Source organism: Muntiacus reevesi, chromosome 1, assembly GCF_963930625.1.
Source record: "Muntiacus reevesi chromosome 1, mMunRee1.1, whole genome shotgun sequence".
Lineage (NCBI taxonomy): Eukaryota > Metazoa > Chordata > Mammalia > Artiodactyla > Cervidae > Muntiacus > Muntiacus reevesi.
The window spans coordinates 127,076,305-127,092,804 of NC_089249.1; the positions used below are offsets into that span (position 1 = coordinate 127,076,305).

At 37.0% G+C, this 16,500-nt stretch overlaps 1 protein-coding gene across 3 annotated transcripts in view; it reads right to left on the reverse strand.

Annotated features, from left to right (window-relative positions):
- Positions 1-7,327: 7,327 nt before the first annotated feature.
- Positions 7,328-16,500, reverse strand: part of MIGA1 (mitoguardin 1) — a 73,568-nt gene continuing 64,395 nt past the window's right edge. For all 3 annotated transcript variants that reach the window (XM_065910676.1, XM_065910684.1, XM_065910667.1), the window contains 3 exons: positions 15,936-15,989; positions 13,245-13,361; positions 7,328-10,939 (listed from right to left, as the gene is read on the reverse strand). In XM_065910676.1, the coding sequence (XP_065766748.1) occupies positions 10,721-10,939; positions 13,245-13,361; positions 15,936-15,989 (390 nt within the window). In that variant the 3' untranslated portion in view covers positions 7,328-10,720. The remainder of the gene's footprint in view (positions 10,940-13,244; positions 13,362-15,935; positions 15,990-16,500) is intronic.

Sequence of the window (16,500 nt, forward strand, 5' to 3'; positions counted from 1 at the left end):
AATAAGATTTTTTATAGTATTCGTTTTCCTTAACTGAGGGCAAATCATCTCTGGTCTTTCTAAATCCATATTAAGGCGTCTTGCAAATATTAGCACCAGCTAATTGAATATTAGAACTAAATCGAATGTTTTCAATCTGGACCACCAGCCTGTCAGTTAAAGTCATCAGACAGTCCATATTAAACCCTGAAATATTCATTTAATGGGGACATTTTCCTGGTGGAGGAGATCTTCAAGTCTTCACTGCATGCATAAGATGAATATCAACTTAATGAATGAATGAATAAACAAAATTGAACTAGCATCTACACAAACCAGGGACAACCACCTCCAACTTCTAGCGCTGGAAAGACAGTGGAGCTCAGGTTACATTTTCAGAGATGTTGAAAAGGCCTTCTGGTCTTAACTATAACCTTCTTTCTCCACCCCATCCCCATACACTGTTTACTCAGGATGGCAATTCTTTTGAGAGGTATAAGCCATTTATTCTTAAATTACAGAAAAGTTCTAGATTGGTAATAAAAAAACAGCTATTTAAACTTGTTCTCTTGCTCCCTTCAATACCATCACCCTGACCTTCTTCAATTCATGGAACTTTCTGTGGTCACTCTAGTTGCCGGGCCTTTGCACAAGCTGTTCCCCCTCTATGAAATTCTTTCCCTAGACTCTTAACCTACCTAAACTCAACACATGCTTTTGCTATCTGCTTATATGTTGCTTTCTCAGAGCAGTCTTCCTTTTACCCCAATCTGTATCAGTCCCTGGGCTCTCAGTGCAGCTCACCGATAAAGAATCCACTCACAATGTGGGAGAAACAGGTTTGATCCCTGGGTCAGGAAGATCCCCTGAAGTAGGAAATGACAACCCACTCCAGTATTCTTGCCTGGAAAATTCCATGGAGAGGAGCCTGGGCTGCAGTCCATGGGATCATAAAGAGTTAGATACAACAGCATGCATGCACGTATCAGTCCCATCACAAATTCTTATTCCACTCTTCCTCCCTACACTTACCAACTTATAATTACACATTTATATTTATGACTTAGAGAAGTGAGTAGAAACTCTCCTAAAAGATCTACTCGGCAGATTCATCAGACACAACAAAGCTCCTCATTCTATAAACTTTGCAAGCTACCCACAGCATGCAAAGCTGTGTCTTCTCCCCTCGATTTATCATTCAATCACTCAACAAATATTTAGTTCTACTTAGGATACACCAGTCACAAAACAAAAAGCCCTGCCATCATATGACATACATTCTAGTGGAACAGGACAGACAATAAACAGATAAACAGCTCAGTAATAAGCAATAGAGATAAAGCAGAGCAGAAAAGTAGGAAATGCTGGCAATGGAATGGCTGGATATTATCCCTTTGGATAAGAGTTTAGAGAAAGCCTCATATGAGAAAAGCCTATGAGCTATGTAAATATATGGAGATCTCTGGGAGAAGACTGGTCCAGGAGGAAGTGCAAAGGCCCCATGAAGGATGCTTTCTAACATATTCTAGAAAGAACAAGAAGGCCATGTGGGCAAAGCTAAGTAGCTCAGTTCAGTTCAGTCACTCAGTCATGTCCGACTCTTTGCAACCCCATGAACCGCAGCAGGCCAGGCCTCCCTGTCCGTCACCAACTCCCAGAGTCCACCCAAACCCATGTCCATTGAGTCGATAATACCATCCAACCATCTTATCCTCTGTCGTCCCCTTCTCCTCCTGCCCTCAATCTTTCCCAGCATCAGGATCTTTTCAAATGAGTCAGCTCTTCACATCAGGTGGCCAAAGTATTGGAGTTTCAGCTTCAAAATCAGTCTTTCCAATGAACACCCAGGACTGAGCTCCTTTAGGATGGACTGGTTGGATCTCCTTGCAGTCCAAGGGACTCTCAAGAGTCTTCTCCAACACCACAGTTCAAAAGCATCAATTCTCCAGCCCTCAGCTTTCTTTATAGTCCAAATCTCACATCCATACATGACCACTGGAAAAACCATAACCTTGACTAGACAGACCTTTGTTGGCAAAGTAATGTCTCTGCTTTTTAATATGCTATCTAGGTTGGTCAAAACTTTCCTTCCAAGGAGTAAGCATCTTTTAATTTCATGGCTGCAGTCACCATCTGCAGTGATTTTGGAGCCCCAAAAAATAAAGTCAGCCACTGTTTCCACTCTTTCCCCATCTATTTGCCATGAAGTGAGGGGACTGGATGCCATGATCTTAGTTTTCTGAATGTTGAGCTTTAAGCAAACTTTTTCACTCTCCTCTTTCACTTTCATCAAGAGGTTCTTTAGTTCTTCTTCACTTTCTGCCATAAGGGTGGTGTCATCTGCATGTCTGACGTTATTGATATTTCTCCCAGCAGTCTTGATTCCAGCTTGTGCTTCCTCCAGCCCAGCAGTTCTGATGATGTACTATGTATATAAATTAAATAAGCAGGGTGACTATATACAGCCTTGACGTACTCCTTTTCCTATTTGGAACCAGTCCTGTTGTCCCATGTCCTGTTCTAACTGTTTGTCATGACCTGCATACAGGTTTCTCAAGAGGCAAGTCAAGTGGTCTGGTATTCCCATCTCTTTCAGAATTTTCCACAGTTTATTGTGATTCACACAGTCAAAGGCTTTGGAATAGTCAATAAAGCAGAAATAGATGTTTTTCTGGAACTCTCTTGCTTTTTCGATGGTCCATCGGATGTTGGCAATTTGATCTCTGGTTCCTCTGCCTTTTCTAAAATCAGCTTGAACATCTGGAAGTTCACAGTTCATGTATTGCTGAATCCTGGCTTGGAGAATTTTAAGCATCACTTTGCTAGTGTATGAGATGAGTGCAATTGTGCGGTAGTTTGAGCATTCTTTGGCATTGCCTTTCTTTGGGATTGGAATGAAAACTGACCTTTTCCAGTCCTGTGGCCACTGCTGAGTTTTCCAAATTTGCTGGCATATTGAGTGCAACACTTTCACAGCATCATCTTTCTAGCTAAGTAGGCAAAGGATGAAATAACACCAAGTGGAGTGGGGCAGGAGACTGGCTGTGAGAAACATTGTTCACATTGTAAGGACTTTGGCTTTTACCCTGAGTAAGATGTGTGACCACTGGTGGATTGTGAACAAAGCAGTGACATGATGTATTTTTAACATGTCAGTCTGGCTGAAGTGAAGTGAAAGTCGCTCAGTCGTATCCAACTCTTTGTGACCCCATGGACAGACTATACTGTCCATGGAATTCTCTAGGCCAGAATACTAGAGTGGGTAGCCTTTCCCTTCCCCAGGGGATATTCCCAACCCAGGAATCAAACCCAGGTCTCCCGCATTGCAGGCCAATTCTTTACCAGCTGAGCCACCGTGGAAGCCCAAGAATACTGGAGTGGGTAGCCTATCCCTTCTCAGAGGATCTTCCCGACCCAGGAGTTGAACCAGAGTCTCCTGCATTTATTGCCAGTGAATTCTTTACCAGCTGAGCCACAAGAGAAGTCCTCAGTCTGGCTGATGTGCTGCAAATACACTAAAATGAAGCAGGGAGACCAATTAGGAGACTTCCCAAATAATCGTGATGATAGGCAAGGGAGTCTGGGCCCAGGTGGTAGTTCTGAAGGCTCTGAGAAATGCTTGGTGTATTTTTTTCTTGGTACTTTAGAAAAGTGGAACTGGTAGGATTTTGGTAACAGATTGAGTATGAAATGTGAGGAAAAGAAGTTTTTGGCCTGAGGAACTGGAAAAATGGAGTTGTCATTTATTAGGACGAGAAAGACTGGGAGGAGGTTTAGGCAGGTGTGGATAGGAGCTGCCTTTTGGACATGCTAAGTTTGAGAAAACTATTAGAAATTCAAGATTTGCTGACTTACATAAACACTTCTTGTATATTTATCATGAATCAATTGGATTTGTTCTCAGACTTGATTCTATTAGTTGCACATTATTGAAATTACATAAACATTACAAAAAGGAAAAATCACAAAAGCAAAAATAGTTATCATTTTTATAAAAGCTAAGTTGAATGCTTTGAAGACTTGAAGGCAAACAGCTTTCAAAAATTACCATCCAATTAGGTGTGGGGAAGACAAATGTAAAAGACTGTGTAGAAAATTATGAAAACCTATGGGGATTTGGCACTCATTGCTTTTCATGTATATTTTTTCTCCTTTAAAAGTAAGGGAGGGCTTCCCTGGTGGCTCAGTGGTAAAGAATCCGCCTGCCAATGCAGGAGACACGGGTTCAATTCCTGATCTGGGAGGATCCCACATGCTGAAGAGCAACTCAGCCTGTGAAGCCCTAACAACTATTGAGCCTATATTCTGGAGCCGGGGAACCACATCTACTAAAGCCCATGTGCCTTACATCCTGTCTTCTGCAACAAGAGAAGCTACCACAATGAGAAACCCGTGCACTGCAACTAGAGAGTAGCCCCCGCTCCCTGCAACTAGAGAAAAGTCCATGCAGCAACGAAAACTCAGTACAGCCAAAATAAATAAATAAAAGTAAGGGAAACTGTAAATCTCAGATGATGATTTAGAGGTATAGTTTATGCAACAGACATCTCAGAATACTGTGCTGATCCATATACACAAATAAAGGCCCTGACCCTACCCCAAAAGATTGGCCCAAGAATGTGCACATATTCAAGACCCAGAGGGATCGGGTAGAGAGGGAGGTGGGACGGGGGATTGGGATGGGGAATACATGTAAATCCATGGCTGATTCATGTCAACGTATGACAAGACCCACTGCGGTATTGTAAAGTGATTAGCCTCCAACTAATAAAAATAAATGAAAAAAATTCATTGTAATAATGTAACATGTATTTCTACATAATGTAACTACAATTATCTCTTTACAATTTATTATGATTCCCTGGTGTGATATTCAACCACCAAGATAACCTCAAATGATCCTGCCTGCTAGTCTTTCCGTCCTTGTGTAAACTCCTCCCCCATCATACCATGGTGGGTCTGTGTGACTAATAGAAAACGGCACAAATGATGGTATGTCCCCTTCAAGTCTAGGTTATAAAAGATACTGTGTCTTTTGTCTTGATGTCTACTGGATTACTCACTCTGGGGAAAGCCAGCTGCTAGGTTTTAAAGATATGTAGGCAGTTCTGTTCAGAGGCCCATGAGACAAGGACCTAAAGCTCTCTGACAACAGCCATGTGAATAAGCAATTCTTGGAAGCAAAATCTTCCAGGCCTAGTCAAGCCTTCAGATGACTGCAGGCTCAGGACAGACTCTAAGCGAGGACCACTGGAACCAGCCATTCCTAAATTCCCAACCCTCAGAAACCATGGGACATAATGTTCATTGTTTAGAGCTGCTACATTCAGGGATAATTTTTTAGGTAGCAATAGATAACAAGTACACCTGCTTTAACCTACTTAAAAAAAAATCCCATTTGCTATCACACCAAGTATTCAATCCTTTTTAAAGTCTCTGGACCTATTCTCTCACAGTGTTATTAAATAAAAGAATTAGCAAACTTTTAGAAGTCATGTATCTCAGGTGTTTTCAAATGTCAAAGTTCTTCTCTATATTTAAGTATTGTGATATTATTTCAAACAGCAAATTATAAAAGTTCTGTAATTTCCTATAAATAAGTACACTGTGTGAAACGCTTCTGACACACATAAGAGGCAGTTAAAAGCAAAACATTGAGGTGGTATTTGATATACCAGTTGCCTTGCTGTGACTTTTAAGTAAAGAATAAAAAGCATCATAGAAGGAAGGCTTGCCCTTCTTTTTGCTGTACGGGAATTCAGTCCTTTCCTGTCCCAGTGATAGAGGTTACTTAAAGGTTTTCACTGTTAAAAGGTAGAAAAAAAACAAAAAAAGAACCTCATCAGACAAAAGAGCTGTGCAGCTATTGCTATTGTGATCAGTGTGACTTGATCATACTGACTTGCTATGTCAGTAGCATGAGGAGAGAAAGGGATTAAAGGAGAAGAAATGCAGGGTAAAGGATTATAGAATACAGGGTGTAGGAAGCAACACTACATAAAAAATAGAAGTCACAGCAGCACAAGAAAGTAAGAAAGACAGTGTATAAACCAAGTGAGTTTTTAATGATTTCCAGCAAAGCTCTACAAATAGTGTTAAGAACTGGACTTCCCAGGTGGCACATTTGTAAAGAATCTGCCTGCCAATGCGAGAGACCCAGAAGACGTAGGTTCAACCTCTGGGTCGGAAGATCTCCTAGAGAAGGAAATGGCAACCCATTCCAGTATTCTTCCCTAGGAAATCCCATGAACAGGTGAGCCTGGCTGGTTACAGTCTATATGGTCACAAAAGAGTTGGACATGACTGATTATGCAAGCTGATAGCTCAGTTAGGAGTCAGCCTGTAATAAGGGAGACCTGGGTTCCATCTCTGGGTCAGGAAGATCTCCTGGAGAAGGGAATGGCAACCCACTCCAGTATTCTTGCCTGGAGAATCCCATGGACTGAGGAACCTGGCAGGTTACAGTCCATGGGGTCATAAAGAGTCAGACACGACTGACAGACTAACACCTGGGAGCATGCAAGCAATGAAGACACCAAGATGCCTGTAGAGAAGTATTTTAAACAAACATAATAATTTGGAGAGATATATTTAAAGTGCAAAATATTAAGTTCACATAGCACCATCAAAGATGGCATGAGATAACAAAAGGATGGCAGACAACAAAGAAAACAGAAGATGAGATGGAGACACAGATCTAGTTTTCCATTCCGTCTCCAACCTCATATCCTTGCTAGGAAAAAGTTTAACTCCTATTTATATGATTTGCTTATTAATATACTTAAGTTTATGTCTAAGAGTCTAAAAATATAGCTATATACATTTACCTATCCTGTACATGTTTGTTCTAAAACAAACCTCTTCATTAAAAGCCCCAAATCAAAATACTGTTTTTATAACCAAATAAACCCTTCTCTCCGTCTGGTATCTTCAGCAGTATCCAGGCAGCATCCCTCTCCTTAAGTAAATGTATCTGAACCCCTACCAAGTGGTGGGCAATGGGCATGTCTGAATAGGGAAGGATGCATGTCCATCAATGTGATAGATTCATACTGAGTTTGATGGCAATTTTAACCATAACCCTTGAAATTATTAATTAAAAAACCCCACAAGTACTTTACCTTTATTCATCATGAAACTATTTTCTCTCCCAGTTAGTATGTAAAGGAAACATATACTTTCACACTTGATTTCAGTACTTCTGCAGTGTTCTATATCCTCCATGCCTATATATGTGGTCTTATGGAGACTGAAAGTTTCATAGGGTATGTAGGATTTAATGAGACAAGTGTGACCTTGCAAATATATATAAGTATTGTATAAAGTACTCAATACATCAGGCAAGATGTACCATCACTTTTTTATTTGGCAATACAGAAATACCATGTAACAGTGCTTATTTTGGCTAAAGAGTCAGTGCTATTTTTTTTCTGCTACTGTAGTGTTTTACTTTTACATAAATTAATGAATGTAGTCTTTACACTTAGGAAATAGACACACTTACGGATATCAGCCAAGTGAAGCTAATACACAGTTGTTCTCAAATTAAGCAAAACAACAATAGAAACACAAGTAACAAAGAAAGGATGCCCTTATTTCCATTAATCACAGATTATATAAATTCTTCAGTTTCACACACAGAGATACTTCTAAATTTGGTTAATCCAGGCAAAAAAAAATTTTTTTTAATTTAGTGTCATTCTTATAATCACTTTGAAATGTATTGACATATTCCAAATAACTCCCTAATATGTATTCACTTTAAAATAAAAGCAAATTATGTTATGAACATAATTTAAAATTTCTGATTATGAAAGGTCACAAAGAAGATGTTAAATGTTACTTTGGCACTCCTATCTCACAAGTTTAAAGGAATGATAAGCTAAAGAATTCTCTTGTAATGCAGATAATCATCCATAGGCAATCATTTAAGTGGAAAATATTACATCTTAAGGCAAGAAAAAGTTTGCAAATATTTTTTATAAAGTGAGTTAATTGAAAAAATTAATAGAACCAAACAGATGGAAATAAAAAATACTTATGGGAAGGAAAAAGTTCTTTGGCGCTGACTATTACAGTATGAAAAACTTGCCTTTTTTTAAAAAAAGAATCTCATTTTTATATTTAATAAACATATTGTAATCCTTCAAGAATAACTAGCCTTTTAGTTGAACAAAGATATAGAGAAACCAAAGAAGAAAGAAAAAGTATCAAATAGAAATCACCTGAACACTTATTTTTTTTCCTCCAGAAAATAGGAGGGAAAAAAAAAACCCATTTTCTCATGATTAATTCAAAGTCCTCTTATAATTTATATAGGGAAGCAGATAGTCGGATTCATGGTGGCAAAGGCAATTTTCCGATACTACTACCATGAGTAAGTGTCAAACAGGGTTTCATTCTAAAAGGCTCTAGACTTGTTTACTTACTTTTTATTTTTAAAACATTGCTTTATCTGTTCAACCCAATTTCAAGGCAAATTGAAATTGGAACATACACCTTAAGTACTCTTCAGTGCTTAGAAACATTTTTAAGAGACGTTTCTGTAGAAAAGTCAAGTTTATTCCCTTACAATAGAGAGGGGTTTTTTTTTATACCCATTACCCTAAAAATCTATTTGGTCATTCTTGTCTCTTGTGTCAAAGGCCACAAAGAAAGCATCTTACTAAAGTAGTAGCTTCTGAACTGAACAGAAACTAATCAACCTCAAGCACTGAACAGGACAAACCAATCTCTTAAACATGGACAATTTTTTTTTTAAGGTGAAGCATAAAAGAGAAAAATACAACTTCTGGAAAGCCATTCATTTTATCTGATGAAATAAATTCCCCAGAGTTGTTTCTTGTACTAGCAGCATTATTAAATAGTGCAATTCTTTGAAACAGATTTCAAACAATATTCTACTCAAATAAAAAAGTTTACTTATAGCTTTGCTTATAAAACCACAGCTTAAAACATTCAGTCCTTCAAACAGGAAAATTAACCTAAGCAATAACTATTTTGCTTACACAATAATAGGGATGAGTATGGGCAGACATGTGTTTATGTGTGAATCATTCAAGGTCAGTGGTACCTCAACAAGAAACCAAAATACAGAATTTAAAAATAAAATACAAAATACTATACAATGGAATTTTTAGCTTTGATATATCTAAAGATATTCCTCCATTAATAATAAGAATTATGAACAGTCAAGTATTAAATTAAGAATACATGTAAGAAAAATCAAGGAGCTACATACTCAAAAAATATTATAGCAATATTTCACATTGTTTAATGCTGTAACCTACATGTTATGGAATATAGTACATGCAAATAGCATAAAGATTCTGAATCTATTTTGTAACTAGTATTACATAAATATGGCACATACATAAACTTAAAACTTAAAAGATTATGCTTCTTTCCCCACTTTTCATTTTCTACTCATTAATCAGAAACTAGGCACTTTAATCTAAAAATACATTTAAAAAAATATATTTTAGATCCTTCTGGATAACTCACTCCCAAAATGAATAAAGATCACTTTAGGAGCAAAATCAACAAATCTAATCCATTGTTATACTGAGCCGGCCACTCTAAATAAGTGGTATATAATTTACACACAAAATTAAAACAGCTGTGAAAGTATCTAATATACTCCAGATCCTTATACAAACAACCCATTTGTTCATATATTTATCACCAAGGACAAGAAAACATACTTCCATACCATTAAAAAATATTTTGTTCTATATTCAGGGGGAAAAAGTCTTCTTTAAGACCTCCCTAAGATTCAAAGTGTCAATGAATATTTCAAAAATATGGGCAGAATACGACAAACTCTCAAGTGTGCTAAGTTCTCTATGAAATAACTAAAAGCTAGTTTTGTAGAAGGAGAAAGAAGAAATGATTTTCCTAAGTCAAAATTAATACCTTAGAATGTTGGGAGGTAGTCTCAAAAATACATGGGAGAAATTTTAATTGCTGTTATAGTTAACAAATGTTATATTTTTAATCAATATTCATTCAAGGGAAATTCTCTTACCTATACCAAGACAAAAGAAATTTCTTCAGTCTCTCTATTGTAACTTATGGGACCAACAGTAATATATTTTGGAAACTTCAGTAAATCTAATATCAACTTGTAAACTTCTCAGTGGCAATTCATTTAAATGTTTTATAACAATACTTGGCCATTACAATTTCTTTGATTCAAATACTTAAGCAAATGCACAAGCAATGACGTAAGCAGTACATATTAAACATCACTACTGCCTAAACAACGAATAACTTTACAATTAAAAATACATTTTCAGGCAAAGTTAAGTTCGTTGACACTAGGAGTAATATATTCTTACATGTGTGGGCTATAAAAGTCTTGGCTAAAGTACGTATCTTCAAGGTGTGAAGCATAAAAACAAAGCTTTTGAGAATGAAACTGGACATTTCAGACAGCTTGAAGACAACAAATCGATTAATTCCCACGTACTGGTTTCAATTCAAGCAATATTTCTATAAAATATACAACATTTCACAACAATTATTCCCTAAAGCTTGTAAAAAGACACTTTGGATACACCACACAGGGATTCAATGACAGAACTTCTGTGTAAGTACAGTACAATCACTCATCCTTTACAAGGTTTTTTTAATCCTCCCTGAGTCCATATCCACCAGTTCTGTGTAATATATGTTACAAAATTAATAGTTACCGCAAAATATTTCACAGCACACGCAAACTGTCTGATTTTTATGGTACTTATTGTACTTTGGCTTCTAGTAGGCCACTGGGCATAACAGGAACATGACCACTTAAACAGCTACTTGTATGCCTCAGGGCATCAGCTCCAAGACAGGCCATTAAAAGTTCAGTGCGGCGAATAAGCAACTGCATGAGGTCTTCAGCTAGAGACTCTATGCTGGAATAGCGCACCTTCTCGAAATCAAAAATGTCTTTGAGAAAGAAAAGAACTTGATTCTGGAAAATGAACACAAAACAAATTGGCACTTGTTAGACCAAAATTATATTAAATCCAAACAGTTACTAATGTTGTAACAAATGTTGAAGGAGGGGTCACTTCCACTACTAATTTCAAATCTCAGTGGAAAAGTGTTTCAACTTTTTTGGAAGGTCTTGTTTTCTTTTTCGGTAAAATAAGAGCTAATTACTACTTGTTGTTTTTACTACTCTTGGCTGACGTAATGGTCAACAACCAAAAAAGAGCTCTCTGAGAAATGCCTGTAAACACTAGAGCACTGTATAGATGTAAGGGTCTACTATTATTAGTCCATTCCCAATAACTGACGTTTTCAGTGTTACCTATGAGCACTGGTACCATTTAAAGACAGAAGAGTAAACTGTTTCCAATAATTATAAATTCCAAATGTCTATTTTTCTGTGCCAAAAAAAGTTAAGACGTGAAAAATAAAAATAATTTCAGGTCTCAAATCAGTGGAAGATCGTGAAGGATATTTCATTTCAGTAATTTAATACTAAGGCTGAAACTCATTTTAAGCATCTTGTATACTACTAAGCATTAAGTCTCAGGTTGTTATGCTGTGATGGAAAAAAGTATGTCCAAAGAGCAACAACAAGAAAACAAACAAACAGGAATATTTAGCTTTTATCCTACAGAAATCAAATGTTACATGTGTTAGTCACTCAGTTGTGTCCGACTCTTTGCCTGCCAGGTTCCTCTGTCCATGGGATTCTCCAGGCAAGAATACTGGAGTGGGCTGCCATTTCCTTCTCCAGGGGATCTTCCTGACCCAGGCATCAAATCCAGTTCTCCTGCATTGTAGCCGGTACTTTACCGTCTGAGCTACTAGGGAAGCTCAAGAAATCAAATGTTAAGAGGTACTAAGAAGGCACATCATAGATTTCAATGGATTTTATATCTGGGAAGGGTTGTTGGCTATCAGCTTGTCCAGTCCTCTCATTATATAGATGATGATGAGGAGAACAAAGCATGATTTGCCCACAGTCACGAATGTTCATCGCTGCTGTCGCTGCTGCTGCTAAGTCGCTTCAGTCGTATCCGACTCTGTGTGACCCCACTGACGGCAGCCCAGCAGGCGCCTCTGTCCACGGGATTTTCCAGGCAAGAGTACTGGAGTGGGGTGCCATTGCCTTCTCCGACAAATGTTCCTTAAGGGTAGACAATTCCCAGTCCAAAGTTTTCCCACTAAACACCTACCCTACAGTTGAGAGGTCAAGTAAAATTTATGAGTTTTCAATGACAGTAAAAAAAAAAAAAAAAGTCCTAAGCTATTTACACAAATGCTACATTAATAGCACATAAACAATCTAATTTTTTAAATAAAAGGTATAGAGAAACATCCAAAACTACAAACATCAAAAACTTTCAAATTTATACTTGATTATGTTTACTTTTATTTGCTCCTTGAAACTCAGTCTAAATTCAGGACTATTAAATAATGATAACCCTCTATGCAAAACAGAAAAAGAGACACAGATGTACAGAACAGAATTTTGGACTCTGTGGGAGAAGGCGAGGGTGGGATGTTTCGAGAGAATAGCATCGAAACATGTACATTATCTAGGGTGAAACAGATCACCAGCCCAGGCTGGATGCATGAGACAAGTGCTCGGGCCTGGTGCACTGGGAAGACCCAGAGGGATCGGGTGGAGAGGGAGGTGGGATGGGGGTTCAGGATGGGGAATACATGTTAATCCATGGCTGATTCATGCCAATGTATGACAAAACCCACTGCAATATTGTAAAGTAATTAGCCTCCAACTAATAAAAATAAATGGAAAAAAAAAAAAGTGAGACTTTTATTGGCACTGTGCCAGGCAGAAAATTCTGCAACAAGATGCAATTTGTGTTTTGGTCAAATTAAATTGCTGACATTAGAATACAATTTTAAACTCCCACCTTCTTTCTTATAGCTAGGATTTTATCATTCACATGACTTTGAACCAGAACTTATTTTTAAACTGCTGCATGTGCAATAAAATAGATATTATTTGTTTTACAAATTTCAAAAGTGTCAGGCATGAAGAATTATCTATAGCAACTTGTTTAACACTGTAACACATATGAAAATATGTATCCATTACAGAAGGAATTGATATGATGAATGGAATTGTTGACTCTTCTCCAGGATAAAGCACAGATCTATATAAAACTGTTCCACTGGCATGGGTGACTTTTATAACTTTATATTTAAATAACATTCTTTCTTCTACAAAAGCAAAAAGAACCAGTAAAAATTTTTTTCAATTTAGGAAAAAGAAATTATTCAATGACTGAACATACCTTGAAGAAGCAACATAAATCATAGAGAGAATTTCTAGGACCCAAAAAGCCCCAGGCTAGGACAGGACTAATCTGCTCACAAATGGCATAAAAATGGGCAAAAAATCCATCTGGGATCTGTTGCAAAGTAAAGGAGAAACAAATTATTTTTGCCTTCCTGCATTTGCTTGCTAGCCATCATATGACCAGCTCTTTTTGAGGACAGACCAAGGGTCAATGATAAGCCAGTCTAATAAACTTAGAAGCAACTGTTAGGAGTCACAGAAAGCTTTATGAACATTTCATAATCTATCCAACAATTTCAATGTGCTGAAAACATTACTTCTTAAAGGCATTTCACCTCATAAAAAAGAAATCACAGTGCTGTAACCAAGCAATAACAAGAATGCTACAATGTTCCTTAGCAGTACAATTTTTAGGATTAATGAGACTACCATGGTTTTAGCTAGCTCAGTAGAATTGAAGAACTTCTACTCAATCACTTACTTAGATTATCCGAAAAAGACTAAAACAAAGTTTACATTGATTAAGCACAAAAATACGCTTACTAGGATTTCAACTTTCAGTTAAGAAACAGATATTATTGAAGCATTTAACTATGTAATGCACCTTCTTGTGAAATAGTAATATATACAGCTGTGATGTAGGAAAGTCTTTATTAATAACTTTCTAAATTTCCCATGTTAAATAGCACCCTGTGAGATTTATCACAGCATCTACTGGGCATAAGTATGCCTTAAGGCTCTATCTCTTGGAGAAGTTATTTTCTCTTTTATAGGCTGCAAGACATCGTTTAAACCTCAATTTAAAAATACAGCAGTAGTTGCCATTTAATGAGTACCTATTATATTCCAGATAATAAGCTAAGTTCTACTTAATTTAATAAAATGTGTCTGAAAAAGTAGGTCATGTTAACATCATTATCCCACATAAAAAGTGAGACTTCAGAGGGGTTATAAAAACTATCGGAGCTCACAAATAAGGCCAAAAGGTTACATGGATCCACTGACAATAGTCTAAGAGATGTTCTGCATATATTAAAATTCTAAATCCCATATTTATATCAACTATATACATTAACTATACTAAGAATTCAGACAGGTAAGAAGTTAGCACAGGCACCAGGGAGTAATGTAATCTGAACTGAACAGTAGGTAAGAACTATTTAAGTACAGAGGATAGAGTATGGCATTCCAGGTATAGGAAATAGTTCCTCAAGAGGTGAAATATATAGGTATGTCCGGGTACACGAAGAACAGTAGTCCAAGGCACAAGATTTATATTAAGAAGAAATAAGCTTAGGTATAATAATAATAATATTATTAATAATATTCCATAACAATCGCTATTATTATAGATACTACTATTTATTAAACTTTTATATATTTACTCTTTTTTTTACATATTTACTCTTTTAATTTTTATGTTTCACCTCATTTCATCTTTACAGCAGCTTTATGAGGCAAATATTAATTCCATTTTGCAAGCAGGAAAACTGAAGGTCGGCTGCCAGTAACTTACCCTATGATCACACCAGTGAATATGAAAATCAAACCCAAGTTGACAAGTCTATTCCCCAGTCCTAAACCAGTGGTTCCCAAACATTAGAGTCTCTAATCATCTTTGGGGGAACTTGTTTAAAACACAGGGTCTTTGGAATCATTTTCTGTACAATTTTTTTTCTTCTTTTTTTTTTTGGCTGTGCTGCCCAGCATGCAGGGTCCTAGTCCCTGGACCAGAGGTCGAACCTGCAGCCCCTGCAGTGGAAGCATGGAGTCTTAACCACTGGACTGCAAGGGAAGTACTTCATTTTCTATACAATTTTTAAAGGTTACACTACACTTACTGTTATTACAAAATATTAGCTACATTCCCCATGTTTTACAATACATCCCTGTTCAACATCTTTTAAACAAGAATTATTCAAATATATGGTCTCCAGAATTACTTGTAACAAGCACCCTTCTGCAGATGCTATGAGGACTATGCTCAAAAACACTGCCCTCAGAAATACCATCTCAAAGTTATAAGGCTCAGGCTTAGAAATATGGACATGATAAAATACTATAGGTCATTGGGCAAATAATAAAAAAATAATCATGATAACCAACACTTGGATGATGCACTACGCCAAGCACTACTCTAAGCACTTCGATGCTAACAAAAAACCCCACAAGGTAGATACTATGCTCTTCTTTAGAGATGAGGAAACTAAGGCAAGGAAGCTTAAGACTTGCCCCAGGTCACAGCTGACAAGTGGCACCTGGAGCCAGTCTCACTCCAGAGTCCGTCCTGTACCACAGGAGCGTGTGCCGAGAGCAGAGTGTGGGGGGGGAGATGGGCTGGAGGGTGTGCGGTGCGGGCACAGGATATAAACCTTGACGTGACTGTTGGTGTTAAATAAAGCAGCTTTAAGAATCAATCATCATTTCTCAATTGGAGTACACAAAATAACATCCACTATGTTAAACAATTTTTTCAATCTTATAATATCATTAAATGAAAAAACAAAAAAGCAAAAACTCTGTTCCCAACTTCAAAAACAGAGAACCCAACCCAGTGCCAACAGATCACTCATCGAGCTTGAAGGGCAGGGCTTATGAGCTGCCATCCCCAGCGGAAAACTGACTCAGATGTTTCTTCAACAGGAGCCTCAAATTACGAAGAAATCCAAGACATGATGAGTTTTACCTTCATCTGTTGCCTTTTCTGTTTCAACACTGACCAACAACTTGAAGCCACAGCCTAAATGTATACAGAGGAGAAAAAGCAAGATTTAAGTGAATAATTATATAAACTTTTCATTTAAAAAAGAGTGACTTTTATTAGAAATTCAAACTGAAAAGGTCTAAAATGTTTAAAATATTAACAAAAAGAACTAGTTCATGTTCTTTCTATTGTTTATAAATATTAATGAAAAAGTATTTATAAATTTTAAAATTAAATTCAAAGCCACTGACAGAAAGGCTGAACTCTGGTGCCAAGGAACTCAGTAATTAAATTCAAGTGATATTTTTTCCTCAAGAATTGTAGTAGTGCTGGAAATAGTTAGGAGTTGAGCCAAAAGTTTTATTCAAATTAAAAACTAAGAGACATCCATAATAACAGGAACTAAAACATTCCAGTGGATTCTGAAGAAATCTGACCCTACTGTGGAATGACCCAACTTCGATCAAGGTCACTGTCCCAAAGCAGTTACAGAAATGGAGAACATCCACCTTTTAATGGTTAAAACATACTTTGAGGGAAAAGTGGA